Below are 22,891 nucleotides of genomic sequence, written 5' to 3' on the forward strand. Positions count from 1 at the left end.
TAATACCAATTGGGAAGATTTCTATATCCATTATTGTTTAAAAATTATCACAACGATTTAGCCATAATAAGTACAAAAGAGTAATCATTTAACCTTGTATCTCCTAGAAATTGAATTTTACTATTTTTACATCGATGTGCCCCTCACATGAGAAGGGGCCCATGCCCAATAAAAAAAGAGAGTGGGTCCCTCTTATATGAGGGGCGCATACATCGGTGTGTAAACATTAATGTACGTGTAGTACAATTGAAAAATAAAATCACCAATGCTAAAACTTAGCGTTTTCAAAGCCGTGTAAACCGCTAACTCGATTCTTCATCTTAGCCAGCTTCTCAGCTGCTCTCCTAGCCGATGTCGGCGTAAGTGGCTCCTCACGCTCATCCACAAACAAACCCATTTCTCTTCCAATAATCCTCCGCCGTTGGATCATCGTCTGCAGCTCAACATCCAGCTCTCTAACATACTCGCCGGCTGACTCTGATGTGTACTGTATCAGCAATGCATGAGCAGATGACAACAGCTGCATAGCTCTTGTCACCTTGTCGTGCTCAATTAATCGCCGTGATTCCCCAATTGCGCGCACCGTAATGAAACGATTTTTTAACCTTTGTTCAACAATGGAGGATCTTGATCCAATGGCATTATGACGAGGTCTGGGGACGAGCAGGGGATTCTCACCGCCGAAGATTAGTTCCTGTGTTGCTGGATCCTTGTAACTGCACCTAACTGAAAATACATGATGTTGTGAGCGTGAGTGGGACCCAATTGGAGCCCTAATTTCCACGAGATATTCTCTTTCTTCGTCGGCGTAGAGATCGCCGACCACAATGCAGCTCGAGTTCATCGCTGTAGGACGCACGTGGCAGGAGTATATGGCTGAAATTTCGGCTGGATCCGAGCCACGACTGAACCCAATCTGAATTTTCAAGTCTTGAACGACCACGCTCAATAATCCACTAACGCATTTCGAAAATGCGTCCACGGCTGGCTCTGGAGAAAACCCAGATGAACGTACTGGAATTTCAACGTGAGCGAAACGAGTGGATGACACCTGGGGCGATTCTCGCCGGTGGTTTGTGGCGGCGCCGGCGGCTGTGCTGGTGTTGTTGGCTTGAACACTGTCATCTTGACCGTCGGATAGTAAGATAATGCTTGCAACTGGGTTCTTGTGCCGCCGATCGTCTAGAACTTTTGTGGCGTTTTTCAAGGCTTCACAGACACTACTACCTTGGCTACAGACAAGCCGGTCGATGATGCTCCGAGCAAATCCTTGACCCTGAGCCGTCATTCTCCTCAGTGGCATTAGCCTTTTCGGACTAGCCGCGAAGGCTATTATACAGAGACGGTCAGCCGAGCCGAGGGAGGAAATAAGCAAACCCACAGCTCGTTTCAGCATCTGAAGCTTCGCTCCCCTCATGCTCTCACTTACATCAAGAACAGTAACCAAGTCAATAGGCGCACGTCGCGCCGGGTCCAGAACATGGGTCGGTTGCGGCGGAGGCAGTGCAGGGGCTTTTACCTTCAAAACGACAGCGCAAGTCTGGTGGGTTCTGCCCACGGAAATAACTGAAGCCTCCGGCAATAAATTCACCTCCACATTTATGCCATCTTTGTCTTGTAGATAAGTACTGTTGCTCGCAATGGGGTTCACGAAAAATCCTTGAAATTCATCACCAGCTTCATCTTTCTCCTCATTAGCCTCTGGAATATGAATAAACTTTTTGGGCGAAACCAATGGCTCATCATCATTGAATGCCCGCGTTTCTTGTTGGGTAATTTTCGGGGATTGTTCTGCTTGTACTCTATTATATTTGGTTTCATCAAATTGTGTTTGTTCTTGAAGTTTACGGATATTGGAAAGTAAAGGGACATCTTTCCAGGTGGTGTTGCAAACTGGGCAAATTAGGGAGTTCTGATTTTTTACACGAGTGGCTATGCAGGGAAAATGAAAAGTGTGGGAACATTCAGCTGTGTATATTGCCATCCCTTGGCTTGTCTTCACACTCTGCATACACACTCCACAACTATTCTGCAAATCCAAAAACCAAAAACAGTAAAAATCAAAACCAGATGGGACGTAACACATACCAAAACTTGAATTATAATCTTACTCTGGATAGGCGGAGGGTTTTCTTGAGGATTGAAAAGGGGGATCTTGGAGAAGATGGGTTTGAGCCAAAGCTTTTGATTTTGCTGTAAGACTTTGGGGTTGTTCTGCATTGAAGACTAATGAGATCATCATTGGTTGATGGAGTTTGAGTATAAATACCAACATTATCATTTGTACAGTTATTAATAGCGGCTTTGCAAGGCAAGCGAGGTGTAGAGGGATTGCTGCTTCCACAAGATTGAAAACCAAGCTTTGCATAGCTTCTGAGAGTCGGGCTTTGATCTTCTACTGGTGTAGTAATGGCTTCTCTTCTGTCTCTCGGAATTGTTGTGCAAAAAGCTTTTCTCCAACCAGTTCCCATTTCTCAATATATGATCTTGTTGAAGAAAGAACTTGCAAATTGTTGCAGAGTTTGAGGAGAAGGGATGAAATGGTTGGATTGTAATTGGGTGAAAAGGGCGTGGGGATCTGTATATTAAGAAGCTGGCAGAGTAGATAAATAATGGTCCTCACATACATACATACAATACATATACATACATCATACATGTGTGTATTTTGTGTTTGACCAAATCTCGCCCCCATTTAATTTGGACAAAAATGAGATTTTTAATAAATTTAAATAAAAGTTTGTGAAATATGTGGTTGAAAAGTTGATAAAAAATGTGAATTTCATGAAACGTGTAACTCAAAATTAATTTGGAAAAAAAATGAATTTCAATAAAAAGGGTCGAAACTAGAACGAACTCTACATACATACGTACATTTTGCATCTCAAAATTTTAAACTGAGCTTTGCATTTCCATATGCAAAATCTCGACTTTGAGTTATTGAAGTAAATAGTGACAATATTTTAGTAAAGTTCTATTGGGATTTCATGTTAAGTAGATATATGACTTCAATTCAAGTACTCTATTTCTTTGTCCTTTGTCTCCGAATAAATGATAAGCTTATAAATATAGCTCAAAGCTCAGCTGTTAAGCTTAATTCATGTTCAACTTTTATTTTTTATTTTAAAACTATACGTATATTTGTCCTTGTTTAGTTTAAATAAAAATTAGATTTTTTGTAGAGTTTGATAAAAGATGATGAATGTGAGAAAAAATAAATAGAAACTTTGGATTTCATGAAATGAGTTGAAAATGAGTTAAATGATATATGAGTTTTTGAAAAATGGTAGCTAACCAGGGGCTATGTCCCACGGTGGTGCAAAGAATAAGAGTGAGATTATCTTACGCCTTGCTGACAGTCGTAGTGTGGGAGTTCGATTTCTGAGACATGGAATTGAACTTTTTGTAGACGCAGTGTACATGCAACTCTTGTTCCCTGGCTTGATGGAGCACATCCCGTGATTTACCTCCCTCACAAAACTCTAGGGACGGGACGGTGGGAGTCCTCAAAGTTGGGGTTCAACCTCTTTTTAAGATGATGCAAACAATGGGCCTCTCAACACTCCATGTCACTAAATGAATCGCATAATTTTACATTTAATTAAACTTATCACATAATAACACATAAATTGGTGTTTTAGCACCATTAATGTTAGATGGTATCATTTATTTTTTCAATGACAACTTCTTCCACTCTTATAGGTGTAGGCAGGGGTGGAGCTGCATAAAAAAGATAAAAGTTTACTGAAATGATGTTTAGAAAAGAAAAAATATTTCCATAATTTTTTTTAACATGTGAAACATTAAAGAGATCTGCTGCATGTACAGAAAATGGGTGGCAGAATTCTATTAGAAGACACTTGGCAGCAATCTGTCGAATAATGGTTAAAAAAACAAACAAACAGAAAGATGAGCCAAATGCTGGCAGCATCTGTTGGATTTCTAGCAACAATTCCACTGTAAAAGAGGAATTGCTGAATATTAAATGAAATATTCTTGAGGCTTGCCTGTAGAGTTATATGGTGTAGTTATTAGCAACCAATTGTTCTGCAAAAAACAATTTAGTGTCAAATTATTTTCGAATAGCATCTATCGTCTTGTCTTGAGGGTTAAGGACGACGAGTGATCTCGAGTCTGACTAAGCCCTTGTTTGAGCCCCATTTTGAGAGGAAAATTGAATTTTTGAATAGTGTATTGATGAGAAATATGTGGTTAAAAAATAAGGAAATGTTTTGGATTTGTGTGTAATATTATTTTATTGAAAAATATGTGGTTAAAATGATGTTAAAACACTATAGAAGAATTCATTTTTTTAAAATAATGGGGATCAAACAAGGGCTAAAACTCGATATTATGCCATGGCGTAGATAATTTCATGGATATTTCTATTTAGAGGTAGTCTATTAGTATCAGTTATCATTTTTACCATTGTTCTGGTTGTAATCTTATAATGCTACAAAAACTACTGAAATTGAGAAACAAAAATTTCATTGAATTCCCTTGAAAACAAAATGGCAAGAAGATTCACGTTCGTTTCAGACACTATTTCCTCTAGAGAAATGCTGCAAATCCCGGGATTAAATCCAGGGGCTGAGGTGGCGAAATCTCAGCCCCTGGTGTAAAGGGGTGAGGGCCCCATCTATTAAAGATCAAGGGCCGAGGCACGCGCCACCTCGGCCCTGGAACGGAGCCCGGGATTTGTAGCATCATTGATTTCCTCTAATTGCTTACGCCCTTACATAATTTGATAATCATTAAAACAATTTTTTTTTTTCAAACACATTGTTAACCATACATTTTTATAATAAAATATTCTATACATAAATCGAATTTTTTTTCCTATTTTTTAAACATACGTTCTAAAAAAAATCACTATTCCAAAATTCATTTTAATGGTTGTCAAATGGGCCTAACATGGTCTTTGGAATGCATGAAATTAAACTCATGTTTGATTTTGATAAAAATAAGATTTTTAATAGATTTAATAAATAAAAATAAAAATTATGATTAAAAAGTTGATAAATATGTAAAAATATATTTTTTATCTAAATCAAACAAGGTTAAATGTGTAATTGTGTTGTTCCGCGTCGTGTCGTGCCGTGCCGTGTGAAATAACAACATTTATTATTTGCCAAAAGTCTATTCTACTTTTTATCTCGTAAGAGACCTTGCTTCCATAAACCTAATTATCATTTTATAAATTAATCAAAGTTAGGTAATCCAACAATAATTTACTTATTTTTGTCTAAATATTAATATCTACAATTGAATTTACTCTACTTTTACCGACTTTTTACTTTGTGTCAATTTCCTGAGGATAAGAACCTAAACTTAATTAAAAATGACACCCAAACGACCAGTGACATGATTAAGCAACTGAAAATAATTAAGGAGTTTGTAACCTTTTTTCAAACGAATTAATTGTAGTTTAACCATGATCGGTAGAGTAGGGATGCCTAATTGCCTATAAATTAAGCATAGCTTGATTTCTAGCAATCTAGTGCTGCTTTTTCGTTCATCATATGTTAATAATGTCGTTCATCATATTGTGAAACTCTTTTTTTTATTATTATTTTTAATCCTTAAGATTCCATTCAAGATTGAGTGTTGAATTTCAAGATTATGCATGAGACAGTAGTTTAAGCCTTGGCCAATTGTCAATTAATAATGCTCTCCGTCGCATTGCCTGGTACTAGATAATATTACTTGTTGACCTCAAAAAAATGAAAATTATTTTTTAAGTTAATAGTAGAATTTCCCAAGTTTCGACAACATTTTCTCTTTTTGAGGATTTTGCAGCCAATTCTTGGGCAGAAAGAGAAATGTATGGGAATTCTAGCGCTTTACTAGTCGAAAAATGTTTCTCGATCGGAGATAGTGTTTCAATTTTTACAAGGTCTGACTCGGTATGTTTCAATTCGATGTGATTTTTTAAAGTAGAAGTGTGATGGCCTTATTAATAAGTGTTTACTGTTTTTAGTGAGTTGACATTCTTTCATGGAAGTCGTAATTATGTAAGTATTTTGTTGTGATTTGTGCTTTGTAAAATTTGTCCCATAATTCATTGTGTTCATGCATGACTTTAGTACATCGAAAGCCAGGTTGATTTTGTCAAAATTCTCACTATGGTTCCCTTCTATATTTGAGGCCAAATCGAGGCCTTTACTTTTAGTCATGTTGATGGCCAATGTCCCCAATCACATTATTAGCTGATAAATATAGTTTCTACACTTATTTGGGATCTTAAATAATGGTATTTTATTATTCTTTGAACGGATTAGTACTTAATTTGTTATTTATTGCTTTTATTAGGAAAAAGTTTATATTTCAAAGAAGAATTGGAAGAAAGAATGGAAAATGGATAAAATGAAGCAAATCCAAAGTATGGGGGACCAAAGTGTAAATATCCAATGATTAATTTGAAGCACAAAAGATACTTTGAAGATTTATAGGAGTCAATTGAAGGCAAATTGGAGTAAAAAAGGAAATGGATATGATCGAAATATTACCATAAATCGACTTTCAATCACATAGTATATCTTCCAGATTTTTGATCAATTTGAGACCCATTTTTCGGATAGAAAACTTTCGAAATGAAAAAGATGTTTCTCTAGAAGAATTGTAACTCTTTGAATTATCTTTCCAATGCACTTTGAATCACCTCAATCGAACACTAATCGAACACTGGAAGAGAAAGTTATAACCAAAATATTGAAAGTTGTGCAGAGACAAAATCATGCGCACGCAAAAGCAACTTTCCTTATTTGATTAAAACACTTTTGGAAGGCAATTTGGACGTGAATTTTAACCTAATTTCATCATATAAATACAAGATATGGGCAGCAATGAAAGGGTCTCTCTCTTACCTCTTCATACACAATAATTTCATCAAATTCATCAAGAAAAGTGTCCAATTACTATATTTTAAGAGAAAAGATCAATTCATAGCAAGGAATTGACGTTCAATTATATCAAGATTTTGAAGAATTCAATTTTGGACTTGAAGATCAATATCTTTTGTATTCTTTTATGATCCATGTGATGTTTTTCTATTTTTCTTCTTGTAATTTATATATTAATATATTAGACTAGTTTTTCATTGTATTAGATGAATGATGAATTATATTGCTTGTTTATTTTAATTCAAGACAATTAATTTAGCATTTCATGATTTTTTCTTGATTGGTTTTGTATACTCATTGAACTATTTAATTGTTTGATCACCAATTAGATAGTAAGTTACTTGTTGTAATATAGAAATACTCACAGTAAGTCTAGAACGCGGTAAAATCAACACATGGACAATAGATATTAGGAATAATATATATGACATGTGTGATAAATCCAGTGAATCAATGCATGTTTTTCATATGAATTTGAATTAGGAATATGATCGGATCGTGTTAAACATAAGTTTAATATGTCTTGGGAAAGAATATTGAATAAAAGTGGATTATCAATTGTCTTGAATGCATGACTTTACTAAATTATGAATTAAGAATTGAATTAAATGACAATATGGGGATTCACAATTCTAATACAAATATTCACATATTAAATAAATAGTGTATTTGCTCTGTTAGTTTAGGACTAGTATACAATAAGTACAAAACCAACACATTTGATTTTATATTATTTTGAATTTAATAAAAGCTATTGAACTAAATATTAGACCATATTACTCGTGGAAACAATACTCTTAACTCGCAAATCTTATTACTTGTACAACGATTCCGTGAACTTGCGGGTTTTCTACGAACATTAGCCAAATGTTAGGGTTCTGCATGCTCCGCTGCTTATAGGAGCCTTAGCCATCAAAACATTTTTTTTGTTCAACCATGTCAAGGCAACTGAGACGAGAATGTTCAAAGACGTGGTCATGTGATAAAGTCCTTTTGTGACTGGTCTGAAATCTAGATTCACCCTAATTCTTTTAGCACATAACGTCACTCATTCTCAATGCCCTTGACTTGATTAAAGTGGAAAAGAAAAGGGATAGAGCCCTTAACTTGGATGAGCTATGAAAGTGAGAAAATGAGTGAGAATTGGCATCACCTAATTCCCTGTCTATAGTTACCCTCTCAATATCATTTAACTAGTTTTTGAGGTTACTAGACCGTAAACCTAGTTGTCGACGGTTTGTATGAGTAGATATCTATATAGTAATCCATAAGTCCACACATCTCAAATTATCAAAGATAAGAATAGATTGAAAGATTGATAGCAATGTGTTTGGATTGTGCATGAAAAAGCAAAATTAGTTTATAAAATTTAATACTTGGCACTTATTATAGAAAATTCAATGATTCCTTCGGACGTGATGAGTTTCTATTTTCTTGTATTATGATTTATTTATGTTATTGATTTCTTAAAGATTTTTTTCACCTATTTTAGAGTTTTCTTCAATAATTACTTTTTATTATAAAAAAATATGTTGCATGTATAGCTCACCACTTCAAGTTTATAAATTGTAATTTTTATCCTAATTAAGTTGCACAAACACATCAGTATCTATCTATCATGATTTTTGACATTTGATCGATGGCTATTTTACCTTATATATATAATTTGACGTGTTTATATTTAGTGGCATATATTTATCGATCGTGACTGTCTATAATTATTTTCCACATGAACACGACGTGGTATAAACTATGCGACATGTATATCTAGTGGGAAATAACATATCATGTGCACTGTCCTAGCTAGCTAGGATCCCTAATTATCATCAAAAGGGTTTGGCATATCTCTCTACGCGGGATATGATCGGTATCAGTCAACCATCTTGACCATCTTACAAAGAAGAAGTTTGAGACAAAGAGATGATAATATGTGTGCTTTAATAGAAGCTTCCAAACATGAAGTTTGGATTTACATTGCATCATGCATCCATCTCTTTCTAAATTCAATTATTATATTTTTATGAGTAAAACCATTTACCAAAGAAAAAGATTTACGGTCTACTTCATAAAAATTCAAGGAAATTTCCCACAAACTAGCCATCGTTTTTTTGTTTGACAACTAATATTTTCTTGTACCGAAGCTTAGCATGACAAATTGTTCAATCGTTAAAAATTAAAAAGGAAATAAGTTCTGATGCTACCAAAAAACAGGTACCTCGTTGATCCCTAGTTTGAGGACTGAGATGGAGCACCAACAGCGTCTTCTGGTACCTGAAATAAAGACAACGAGGTGTGTGCTCGTCGTCTCTCCGATACTTAAGTCAGACTGGGAAGTCGTGAAAAATACATGTGGTGGAACTATCTGTAAAAGCGTACCTGAATAATGGAGCTGAGTCCTATATTTATAGTCGTTGGTGGTTGAGTTATAAAAGGATTCTACCACCTGTAGTCCTTATCTTGTAAATTGGTTAAATTATATCACAATTGCCTTTGGGAGTTTGACTTGGATTGAAATACGTTAAAAGTTTGGATAAGGATGAATGTAAAAAGTTTGAGTTATAAGAGGACTAAAGCGCATAAATGGCGTGAGGAGCATTAACGATACCAAAGATATATAGGCCCGACCTATCCGGTCATCCTCATGAGGACTTTTGGGGCATGAATGTTCGGAGACAACCACCTCGGGCCATTTGGAATGGTCGGGTCGAGCACGAATTATGTGCACATCACAGGCCCCTCTGCATTCGTGTTGCAACTCGAGATCAAGTGTTAGAGCTTGTGAAATGAAATGCAAAAAGTACTTGGAACTGAACATGTGAATGGTCAAAAGGCGTGTGGGATACAGTTGTTCATGCCCGTGTGCAAGTCACTTGGATCACCACGCGTGCTGTGGATGGATGCCACGTGGACCATAACCAAGGGCTAAGATTGTTCGACATTTAACCTTCCCCAAGTTCTATAAATACCCTTGTTTCACTCTCATTTTTCACTTTTTACATCCCGGCTCTCTATAGATGCAAGTCGTGCTCGAACTTTCGTAGGGGTCATGTGCGATTGCTCTTTTAAGGTAAGTGCTCGGTATTTTTAAGATAATTAAAATTTTAATTTTCCAATGTCGAGCACTAATGAGAGTGGGAGTGTGTCTTCTGGGGCGTCGAGTTCGAGCAGTCGCGAGTTTAGAGAAAGGATGCTCGTTACCATGGTCGAGCCTATTAGTGCTCATTCCCAAGAAGAAGTCGTTCTTACCTTCCCCGACCTTCGCACAACATATAAGAAACACAAGATTATAGAGGTTGCTAGGGCGTTCGAGGTTATGCCTGGGTGTGACATTAGGGCCCCCGAGCCTGAGGATAGGGTGATCGATGCTCGAGATGGGGAGATAACTTTATTTAGGGATTCCCTCAAGGGAGGAATAAGACGACCTCTCCACAAGTTCTTCATAGAGTTCCTGGTCGCGTTTCGTATATGCCCGGGCCAATTAGCACCGAACAGGTGGAAGATGTTGGTATATTTTTTTATTGCATGTAGGTATTTAGGGATTAGACCTAGGATTGACCTTCTTAGAATGGTGTTCGAACTAAAGACGACCACAGGCTACAACTGTTTCATGTACTTTTCATCGCAAGGAAATTTTAGGGTCCTCATGATGCCGAGCTCTCTTCTGGGTTGGAGACAATGCTTCTTTTTTGCCAAACCTCAAAACCCCAACCACCCGTTTAGCTCTAGGTAGGACGTCCCCGATACTGATCTATTTAATAAGGGGTAGGTTTATTTTGAGGTGTCAGAGAACGACAGGGTGAAGTTAGAAAGCCTCAACCCCTTGGTGCATAAGTTCGAGCACATCCTCGACGATGATATCCTCGATCTCGCCAACGTGAATGGAATCGATGTAGGGCTTTAATGTTGACTTCAATTATATTGAATTGCATGTTCTATTTGAGCTAAGGTTGGGCTAATGAGATGAACTTTTTTATTATTATTATTATTATTATTTTTGCAGAGTTGAGATGAGCTTTAACCCAGCCAATCTTCGGGCCTCTATCTCGAAGAAGTCATAAGGTGGCCAGCCTCGACCTTCTGCCCCAGCCAAGGAAAATGGGAAAAAAAGGGCAAGAGATGCACCTTCATCGGCCATTCCTCGAGGCACGGGGTAGACATCTATTGGCTTGAGTGACTATCATTCACCCCCACTTTCCCAGGGTATTCGATCTTCAACACCACGAGGAATGCCAGAGGTTGTTGACTTAGAAGAAGGTGTTTCGCCAAGAGAGCCCCAGGGTAGTTTGCTGATTTCTAGCATCATTGATAAGTATTCGACAGAGGTTGAACTTGATGAAAGGGTGAAAATTCTCAAGCTTCTTATACTCACTTCTATTTTGGTTACGTTCCTCGTTTTGCCCTGACCGTTAACAAAGATCGAGTGTTATGCTTGTAGAAGTTAAGCGTTGCTCGAGGACTAGTAATGAAGGGAGAGAATGACTCAAGGATGATGACGGAGCTTAGAGCAGCGCGGATGGAAGTAAGAGGCATGCCACTGAGCTCAAGCACGAGCTCCGAGAGACACGTGATGTCGCTTGAAGGCTCGAGAAGAGGCAATCACTTTAAGGGATGAGCTCAAGGATGCAAAGCTCGAGCTCCTCTGCAAAGAGAAATTTTGATGAGCAACTAGAGCAAGCTCGTGTTCGGGCTGTGGAGGACTTCAAAAATTCCATGAAGTTTGGGAAGCTGCAAGGGGACTTTGGTGTCGAGTCGTACAACTACGGCCTAAACCAGGCTCGAGCCTTTCTTTCGCCCCTAACTTCCTGAGGATCTGAAGCCATTATTGAGTTGCTTAGGATAGTGGATGATTTCAACGTTGAGCTCGAGTTCTCTGTCACAGAGGTCAATGTTACGAGTAAAGATGGGGAGCACGACGAAGAAGTTGACCAAGAGGTCGATGGTGAGGGTGCAACGAATGAGGGCACTCACGATCTAGATTAGACACCCTGACCCCAACCCTTCTTTTTTGAAAGTTATTGATGTATGTACGTGGTCCGTTCTTTGTAAAACTTCTAATTTCTAATTTATTCCCAAGTGTTAGGCTCGATTATGCTTAGAAGCATCGAGTGCTGATATCGTAATTACAGCTCGAACACAATGTTATAAAATAATGGAAAAGGATGGTTTTAACCAGAGAGTTCGATCATGGGGAATTTTAAACAGAAGTTGGAACATTTTAAAAACTCGAACACTAACAAGAAGCTCAAGCTCTATCAAAATTTCAAATAAATAAATAAATGGCAAGAGGTCAAGCAAAGTCAGCACTCCATTTCGACATCTCAAGCCTCTAGATTTCTTGTCTAGAATGTTATTATTCGAGGTGAGGCGTCACCTCTTTGCTGTGGTACAATTCTGAGGCGGAAGGCATTTTTATGATTGGCCTCTTCTGTTGGCCTCACTTTGATCAAGTCTACACAGTAGATTGACTTATTAATGTGACAATTCTGTAGCAGCATCGTTCAGTCAAACAACTTTCAAGCAAGTGTGCCCACAAAACTAGGGGTGGGCGCAGGTCGATTCGGTTCGATTCTAAAGAGAACCGAACCGAACCAAAATTTTTGGGTATTTAGTAAATGGAACCGTTGGGTTCAAATATAATTATGGAACCGTTCAGGTTCGATTCCGTTCAGTTCGATTCGGTTCTGTATTATAATTAATTTTTTTAATATTTATAACAATATTATATAAATACAACTAATGATACATTCAATGATTTTGAAATGTCAGAGACTAGTAGACTACATTGTTCAAATGATTACTACAGTCAAAGTTTCGATCGACGGAGGTCACAGTATCAGCCGACGATTGTATAGGTTTTGGAATATGAGCGAGGTTGCGAGAGTGAGTGCGAGAGTCGAAACAATGTTATGCACTTTAGTGTAGGTGTTTAAGGTTATTTAGTGGATTGGATTTTGTTGGGCTAAGAAATGAAATAATAAAATGGGTAATTAGGCCAAAAATTTAAAAATTAGAAATGAAACAAATTATTGGGCCAAAAATTTGGATTTAGAAATTGTTAATTTGTTTAGAAAAAATTAAAATTAAAATAATTTGATTTACTCAATATAAAAAAAAAATTAGAAAAATTCGATTCTTCGGTTCTTGATCTAAAACCGAGAACCGAACCGTACCCGTCGGTTCTCAATTCAAATACCCGTTCGGATATTTAATTTGACAAGAACCGTCGGATTCGGTTCGGTTCAGGAGATTTGCCCAACCCTACACAAAACTACGATAGCTATGGCCTGAAACAATGTATAGCTATAGATTGACACAAATAAGCTTGATTAGTAGGTGGTTAGGATGAGCTACATGGCAATCATCCAATGGACATCGATTCACCTCTTTTGGCTATAAATACTCGAACATAGTGACATTAAAAAATAGTTGAATTTTAGAATTGCAATCTTGGTAATTCTCTCTTCAACCCACTACCCGCACTTCCATTCATTTACACTCCCACCAAATATCCTTCCATCGTCTAACTTGAGCGTCGAGTTGTTCGCGATTGTTACACCAATGTCGAAGCTATGTTCACATATGGTATAACATCAATGTTCCAGCATGCATGTAATATACACGTGAACATGAGATATGTCGAAAAAATTAAATAATATTGATTGAAAAATGAAAGTTATCCTACCTATATCTGGCAGTTAAGATGCTTGTGTTGTTGGGGCACATGTTTTGAACTAATAAATGTTAATTAAATTAAAAAACCCTTCAATTAATAATCAACAACCATGTTTTTATATATAGATTCATTTTCGAATTTTATAGAATATCCATGTTGATAAAATAATGTAACAATTTTTGGTCCATAACATTCATTAACTTTGGGTCAGTACTTTGCACCTATGCTCTGCTGAGCACCGACTCTTGTCACAGTTAAACTTGGACCAATAAATTTATTGCAAGAGCTGTTTTTGGGTTATGCCTAGGAAATTAATACGTGTTTTTAGCAAAAATATGTATCTTCCCAATCCCAACAATTATTTTGTGAATTGTGTAGCATAGTCTGCTAGCCTAAATCTTGGGTTCGCCAGTGATGGAAACATTTCATTGAGGAATAGTTTGATATTCAAATAAATCCAAATAAGGAACTAGTTAGTTTTTTGTTCGATATTTATGTAATAATCTATAAAAAGTTATATCTCAAATATATTATTCATGTATGTCGAGATATATAGACAATGCATTATTCACTGCAACGTTTGGGCTATTGCTGGAATGGGAGATTTAGAGAGATTAAACGATGTTACAACAAGCTGAAATTGCACTCTTTTTCGTTTGTAAAAAGACTGTTTTTTCAGTTTATAATCTCTTTCAATACCTTTCCTTTACAAACCAGTTTTAAGCATGAGTTCTATTCAAGATGAATGGTACATCACTATTAATATTTCATTTTAAAATATTCATTATTCAGTCGAAGTAACTAAATATGTCAAATTTCTTGTCATATTTATTTTGTTACGTACGTCCCGACCAGCTTGGGATTGTACTGAGTGAGCTATGAAATGCTGTTGGCTTGTTGATTGGCAAGATATAGTTAATGGCTACCATCTCCATCTCCTGTTTATATTATCTGCCACGGATAGAAGATTTTGTATGGGAACACTGTTTCATTATTTTGGGAAGTGTAACTGTGCACGGATAAAGAGGCTGCAGCACATATTATGCCTATCACACATTTGCCGGTTCATGCACAGAACTTGTGAACCGACGCTATACTCTTTTGGGTTTGACATTTCAATCACAAAGATTCCCCCGTCCCCTAAAAATAAACTTATTTTTTCATTTTAATTATAGGCAACTTTCTTTATTGAAAATATAATTAATCTTTTAATTTTCTAATATCTCATCATTTCATGTGTTTGTAATCAACAAATATGAATTAATCTTATTTAAATTATTACTTCCTCCGTCTCATTTATTAGACTTTTTGTTTTTTACACGGATTAAGAAATTTTATTTAATGTTATTGAAAAAGTATTTTTTTGTCAATGAATTTCCTAGTTTACCCCTATTTAATTTTCAACAACTAATAGTAAATTATTGTTGGAATTAGTAAAGAATTTGAAAATTGATTTCAAAATGTAGGCCAATTATTGAGAATTGTGCATGCATTTGGGTGATTTCAAGTAGGCAAATTAAGTGGGAAAATATACTTTTAAGATTGGGCAAGTCAAATAGCCATTTTTTCACTTTAATCAAGAAATTTTGCCAATCATCAAAATTACCATTTGTTGAGTAAAAGACAAACATATCCTTAAGTAGTTTATACAATTACAAATATAGAATTTTCTTTTAAAAAGACAAAAATAACCTTAATTTACAAATTAAAAAACCAAACACTTTTCACTTTATATTTAATTATTTGTTTTAAATAATTACTCAAATAAAAAAATTAATATTTAATTTACTTTCTTGTTTAAATATTTCATTAATTAATTATCTTAATTGGTTATGTATATTATTTATTTAATATTTAATTACTTTATTTAATTATTTATTTAATCACTTATTTAAATAAAAAATTAATATTTATTTGATTTCTCATTTAAATATTTCATTAATTAATTATCTTAATTGATTATGTATATTAATTATTTATTTATTTATTTTAAACTCTTACTCAAATAAAAAAATTAATATTTAATTTGGTTTCTCTTTCAAATATTCATTAACTAATTATCTTAATTGGCCCTTATTTAATTATTTATTTTAAACACTTACTCAAATAAAAAAAATTAATATTTAATTTGGTTTCTTGTTTAAATTTTTCTCTATTAATTACCTTAATTAATTATGTATATTGTTTATTTAATATTTAATTACTTTATTTAATTATTTATTTAATCGCTTATTTAAATAAAAAATTAATATTTATTTTAATTTCTTATTTAAATATTTCATTAATTAATTATCTTAATTGGTTATGTATATTATGCATTTAAAATTTAATTACTTTATTTAATTATTTATTTAATCACTTATTTAAATAAAAGAATTAATATTTATTTTAATTTACTTTTATAAATATTTCATTAATTAATTATCTTAATTAATTATGTATATTCTTTATTTAATATTTAATTACTTTGTTTAGTTATTTATTTAATCACTTAATTAGTTATGTATATTATTTAATTTGTTCTTTAAATATCTCATTAATTAATTAACTTAATTGGTTATGTATATTATTTATTTAACATTTAATTAGAACATAAATCACACGGTGCATGAAAATATCTAATAGAGATGGAAGTCGAATATTAGGTACGGTCACATTTTCAAGACGTCGAACATTATTCAAGAATGACGAAACTATATTTCCTCTATTAAATGAAGTCGAGTGAGGAATTCCCGATTATAGTATGTTATTCTCTACCTAACGGATGTGTAATACCTATTTAAATCGTATGTACTCTCTATTTATAGTATGTTATGGATTTTCTCAATTTCCTCTATTTATAGTGTGTTATTGATTACATGAAAATTGACCCAATGAATATATAATATCTACTTAAATCGTATGTACTCTCTATTTATAATATGTTATCGATTTCCTCAATTTTCTTTACTTATAGTGTGTTCTATATATAATTAAGAGTAATTAGTTATTTATTATACAATTACATAAAAACTAAAGCATTACAAACATTTAAAAAAAAAATGCTTACATTTTAAATTATTACAACTACGGATCACAATGTACATAAAAGAACGCTTACATTTAAAAAAATGCTTATATTTAATATGTGTTTGGTTTATCAGCTCTACGTCACGTTCGATGTTAAAAATTCAATGTATTTCAATTTGATCCAAATTCGATGAAATTAAAGGGAGATGGATTTAGGGTCTTAATCCGATAACTCAATCGAGATTCGAATCCAATAATCATTTAATTAAATGAATCAAATATGAATATATGTCAATCTGATCCGATATCACTAAAACATTCCAAGAGAAGTCTCATTTAGAAAGGAGTTAAAGGAGCATCACTTAGATTTTAAAAAAAAAAAAAATTTGATTTGGGCCTCCTAATATAATAAATAAGCCCATCAAGATAGTTCAAATATTTTTGTAAAATAAATAAATAATTAAAATATTGTTGAGATTATGATTTTCAATGAAAAAAAAATCTTTATTTTTCTAATTTTTTCAATTTTGGATTGGATTATCAGATCGGATATTCGATAACCTATCTAATTGTATATGAATTTAACATTCAAATATCCGTCGAATTATTGGATCGGATCGGATAAATATTCTTAATGGACCGGATCGGATCGGATTTGAGCAAACCCAATCCATTTACAGCCCTAACTTCAATGTGAAGATTCCACAATCGCCCCGGGTTAATTTCACGGAAAAGGTTGGGCAGCGTACTATCGATGGATGTTCTCTTCTTGGCCTCGATTGTGTATGGAGAAATAATGTGTTGTGATAGCAATCTAGTCCTCTTGCTAATCATTTACTCTGGCACGTCAATAACATGTTTCTTATAGAGTGTCACTTCCATTGCCTTCTCTAGCATAATTATCACATCATCCAAACTCGCGACATTATCTATCAAATTGGGGGTCCTCTCCGGCAGACTTATGTATATTATTTATTTAATATTTAATTACTTTGTTCAATTATTTCATTAATCACTTAATTAAATAAAAAATTAATATTTAATTTAATTTCTTATTTAGATATTTCATTTATAAATTATCTTAATTGGTTGTGTATATAATGTACTTAATATTTCATTACCTTATTTAAATAAATTTTACAATATATTCAATTATCTCATAAATATAAAAACACAATTATTACAATTATTTCGTCCCCTCCATCGACACCTCTCACATCTCCACTGACATTGATAATGATTCTAATGAAACATTTGTGTATATCCCTACCCCTCCAGCGCTACCCTCATTGTCACCATCTCCGCCAATTCTCTGTTATTGTTTGGGACCCCCATCGCCCGTCGACTGTATTTCATTGGATATGACTCTAACCCTCTTCCTCGATTAACGGTGTCAGCTCAATGAGCAATTGAAGCTAACATATTAACATTTCATTGAGTTAATGATCATGCATCAAGATTTCGAAATAATGTACAACATAAAATCACAAATGAATAATATGTACCTTAGGATCGTCGAGGAAAGTTGATAAGTGTCAGCTCTTTTCCCATAGATAGTTGTTGAATGTGTCAATGTCATCAACAACCTCCAAATGAAATACGTTGATCGACGTCTTCTTGTGATGACACCTTAATATGCTTTCTACAGTATAAACAACATCCCCAACTTTAACTTGTCAAATATATCGTTGCATTCCCTGAATATGTCTCCTAACTGTGCCATTGTTATTTTACTTATTTAAATTGTTTATCTAATATTTAATGGTTAATTATTTATTTAAATTGTTCATTTAAATTATTTATTCAATATTTAAATGTGTATTTAAATTATTTATTTCATTTGTTTAGTTGTTTATTTAATATTTATTTTAATTGTTAATTGAATGTTTAATTGTTTATTTTAAATGTTAATTATTTATTTTAATTGTTTATTTAATATTTAATTACTTATTTTTATTATTTATATTTATGGTTCATTTAAATTATTTATTTAATAATTAAAAGTTAATTATTTATTTCAATCGTTTATTTAAATTGTTTAATTACTTATTTAAATTACTTATTTTTTTATTTTTTATATTTATTGTTCATTTAAATTATTTTTTTAATATTTAAATGTTAATTGTTTATTTCAATTGTTTATTTAATATTTAATTAGTTATTTTTATTATTTATATTTATGGTTCATTTAAATTATTTATTTAATACTTAAATGTTAACTATTTATTTCAATTGTTTATTTAAATTGTTTAATTACTTATTTTTTAATATTTATGTTTATTGTTCATTTAAATTATTTATATAATATTTAAATGCTAATTATTTGTTTCAATTGTTTATTTAATATTTAATTACTTATTTTTATTATTTGTATTTATGGTTCATTTAAATTATTTAATGCTTAAATGTTAATTATTTATTCAACAGTTTATTTAAATTGTTTAATTACTTATTTAAATTACTTATTTTTATTATTTATATTTATGGTTCATTTAAATTATTTATTTAATACTTAAATGTTAATTATTTATTTCAATTTTTAATTACTTATTTTTTATTTATTGTTCATTTAAATTATTTATTTAATATTTAAATGCTAATTATTTATTTCAATTGTTTATTTAATATTTAAGTACTTATTTCAACTATTTTTTTATTATTTATATTTATTTGTTATTTATGTTAATTAATTATTTTTATTTCTTAATTAATATTTAATTTACTTCCTTATTGAATTTATTTCAATTAGTTATTTATCATTTCAATTAATTTATTATTTCAATTAGTTATTTATTATTTACTCAAATAAACAATATACATAAATAATTAACATAATTCATGAAATATTTAAATAAACAAATAAAGTATAAAATAAATAATTATATATTAAACAAATAATATACTTAAACAATTAAATTAATTACTTAAAAGTTTAAATAAACAATTAAATTAAATATTGATTTATTAAATTATTTATTTAGTACTTAATTTAATTAATTATTTAAATATTTCATTAATTATTTTAATTGGTTATGTATATTGTTTGTTTAATATTTAATTACTTATTTTAATTGTTTATTTCATATTTATTTACTTCATTTAATTATTTATATTAATTTCTTATTTATTTTAATTGTTTATTGAATATTCAATTGTTTATTATATTTATTTCATTATTTATATTATTTATATTTTAAATAAAATGAAATAAAAGACAATTAATTATTTTACTTAAATAAGCATTTACATAATTTATGAAATATTTATAAACAATTAAATTCAATATTATGAAAAAAATGGCTGACATAGGGCAATCCAAACTGCTGGCCCCTGCCTGGATCCAGACGTCTTGACCGTTTGGACCCAGACGGGGCCAGCCGTTTGGATCCAGACAGTGATGTCGTTGCCGCCTGAATCGTCTGAAAACTCAATTTTCGACGAGCTCCGTCCCTTTTTTTCACTTTTCTTAACCAATTCAACCTCAAATTCGACTTTTCCTTCTATTTTAACTATAAAAATTTGTACTAAACTCATAATTTAACATATTCAAATCTTAAACATTCAAATATTTATGTATTAAACTCAAACATTCAAATTTTCACATATGTTAGACCTTAATGGTGAGTAAATTACAAAGAAACAAATCTAATCTTTGAGAAATGGCGATCTCCAGCAATGGTTGAAATGGGTTTGGTTTAAGCGGTCCGTAGGTGGCGTCGGTTTCCCTTCTCTTAGTTTTCTCTTTCTTTCCTCTTCTCTTCTCTTTATTTGGGGGTATTTTCGACCCTTTAGGTATTGTTTACATTTTCAATTTTTTTTTTAATGAGATTTTTTGGGTCAAAGGCCATTTTTGAAAAATGGCAAAGTCGGGCAGCTATCTACCACCATTTCCTCGAAAAATTGATTGTAACTAGGAAAATTAAATAAGAGTATATTAATAAATGAATAAAACAAAATATTCTAAATTAAAAAACAAGACTATATATTTGGGTCTTGGGACAAGAAAAACGGAAAACTAAATCTATATAAATGGGACGGAAGGAGTATTTAATATATGAGTAAGAAAAATTTATAATTTCAACTATATTGATTATATTTTTTTAGTATAATTTCAACTATATTGATTATATTTTTTTAGTCTATATAAAAATAAAAATAAATCTATTTTCTGAAACGAATAAAGTATTTTATTTTGGACAATTCATCATTATGTTAATAGCAATAACCCACGTGTCCATCCACAAAGCAGCAACGAAATAGAAATAAACGTTTTGGAATTACAAACAATAGATTTCGATCTAATAAATCGTTATGTCAAAAAGTAGCAGCGCACTTTAGATGACAAGTGACATGACCTCTTGTTCTTTAATCCGAGTTTAGGTTTAAGCGTAATAAGACTAATGTTATGCCTTATCTGACAAAGCTCCAAGTATTGACCACATATAAGTTAGTTAACAAACTAAAAGCTTGTTTGGTACATATTACAAATCAACTAAAATTAATTTTTTGACCGTTATTTCACTATTTCAGTCATCATTTTTGAATTCTTCTCTCACAAGTATCAGGGGCGGACCCACATGGGGTCATGTGGGGTCAAATGACCCCACAGTTTTTTTTCCTTTTTTTTTTTTTTTTTTTTTTTTTTTAGACCCCCCTTTTTTTTTTCTTTTTTTTTTTTTTTTTTTTTTTTTTGCGTTTCTGCTCCTGAAAGAAAAAATTGGGTTTGGGGTTCCAAAATTGAATCAACCAATTAAATAAATAAGCACCAGCCCATTAGCCCAATTTAAATCCAATCCAATTTCTAAGAGGTAAAACCGAGTCCAAGAGACCAAGACCGGCAAGACGGTAAGACTTAAGAGCCCAATCCATTTCCCTGATTCCACTTCACCCCGTCTCCCCTCTCTGGCTGTGTTCGGCCCCTGCACTAACCCGTCTCCCAGCTCACTCTCCCCACTGCCCAGCGAACGCCGACCAGTGCAGTGACTGCAGTCCCCAAACAGCAGCGGCGCAGGCGGCAATCGTGAAGGGCGAAGCGTTCCTTTTCCAATTTCCACCGATTTCTGCAGTCAGCACTTCCACTTTCGGCTTTCGATCGGTAAGTTAATTTTGTAGGGTTTGCCGGTTTGGATGAACATATTAAATGAAATTGGATGATTGGATGAACACATTAAATGAAATCTTCATTATTTTGATTCATTGTCACCGACTCACACTCACAGTCACTGTCTCACTGATTTGGTCATTTTGGTGTGAAGTGAACCGTAATAGTGTAATACCGTATGATTGTATGAAAGTATGGAATGGAGTCATGGAATTTAAGTCACCTGTCACCGTATGGTATGGAATCTATGGATAAATGGATAATGGAATTGATTTTTTACAATTTGGGAAAAATCATTTACAATGGAATTGATTTCACTGCAGTGACTACTATGTACTGAGGTAGTGAGGTAACTGAGCTCAGTAGCTCACTGCTGCTGCTGGAAGCCTGGAAGTTCCTGGAGGCTGGAATTTAGAAGTTAGACCTCAATTCCAATTCCAATTCCAATTTCCAAGTAAGTAATGGCTGACTTTCTCTAATTTGGGGATTTATAATTGTTTATGGAATTCAATTAATTGTTGTTTATTATCAATTTAGTGTTATGCTTTGATGAAAACTGATATATGTTATTTATTTATTGATATGTGATTCTGTGTTGAATTTATTTTTTTTAACAGTCATGGAGAAATATTTTAAACGAAAATTCGAATGTTCAAGTGGAGAGCAAATTAATTCTGAAACGAGTGTTCAAAAAAAACAAGTTGTCCAAGAAGAAATAGAATCAAATACCGGGAGTCAAAGAGATGTTTGGGATAAAATTGATTTAGCAGAATTACCTTCGGATCCTGGATTAAGAACTCCAATTGCGAATTATAATGTTAATGTTCAGGATGAAATTCGAAGAGCATACGTACAAAAGGGTCCATGTCAGCCTCGAAATCACTTGTGTCCACAGAAAGAATTTGGAGATTCGTCGTTAAGACGATTTAAAACTTCATGGTTTAATGACTTTCCTGATTGGTTGGAATACAGTATAGCAAAAGATGCCATATTTTGCTTTTATTGTTATCTTTTCAAACCAAATAGTGAAGAACATGGTGGTGGTGATTCTTTTATTGATGGAGGATTCTCAAATTGGAAAAAGAAAGAAAGGCTTCAAATTCATGTCGGGAAAAGTGGTAGTGCGCACAATCGAGCTCGGATTAAGTATGAGGCTTTTGTGAATCAGAAACAAAATATTGATTGTGTTCTCTTTAAGAAGTCGAA

General features: G+C 32.8%; 2 protein-coding genes across 2 annotated transcripts in view; one reads left to right on the forward strand and one right to left on the reverse strand.

Moving 5' to 3' along the window:
- On the reverse strand, nucleotides 1–2,564 carry LOC111409016. The gene is made up of 2 exons (XM_023038909.1): nucleotides 2,112–2,564; nucleotides 1–2,029 (listed from the first exon to the last, which is right to left on the reverse strand). Exons 1-2 carry the CDS (start codon nucleotides 2,469–2,471, stop codon nucleotides 269–271), a joined length of 2,121 nt encoding a protein of 706 aa, XP_022894677.1. The 5' UTR covers nucleotides 2,472–2,564; the 3' UTR covers nucleotides 1–268.
- Nucleotides 2,565–22,304: 19,740 nt separating this feature from the next.
- LOC111409464 overlaps nucleotides 22,305–22,891 on the forward strand; it is a 2,365-nt gene continuing 1,778 nt past the window's right edge. Inside the window, exon 1 of the mRNA XM_023039510.1 lies at nucleotides 22,305–22,871. Within this exon, the coding sequence (XP_022895278.1) occupies nucleotides 22,305–22,871 (567 nt within the window). The remainder of the gene's footprint in view (nucleotides 22,872–22,891) is intronic.

The sequence above is a fragment of the Olea europaea genome, chromosome 14 (assembly GCF_002742605.1).
Source record: "Olea europaea var. sylvestris chromosome 14, O_europaea_v1, whole genome shotgun sequence".
Classification (NCBI taxonomy): domain Eukaryota; kingdom Viridiplantae; phylum Streptophyta; class Magnoliopsida; order Lamiales; family Oleaceae; genus Olea; species Olea europaea.

Excerpts from the sequence above, each read along its gene's own strand:
- LOC111409016 (XM_023038909.1), bottom strand. The coding sequence starts at position 2,471 with ATGGGAACTGGTTGGAGAAAAGCTTTTTGCACAACAATTCCGAGAGAC. Across the intron at positions 2,030-2,111 it reads AAACCCTCCGCCTATCCAGA|AATAGTTGTGGAGTGTGTAT; the intron begins GTAAGATTATAA and ends TTGGATTTGCAG.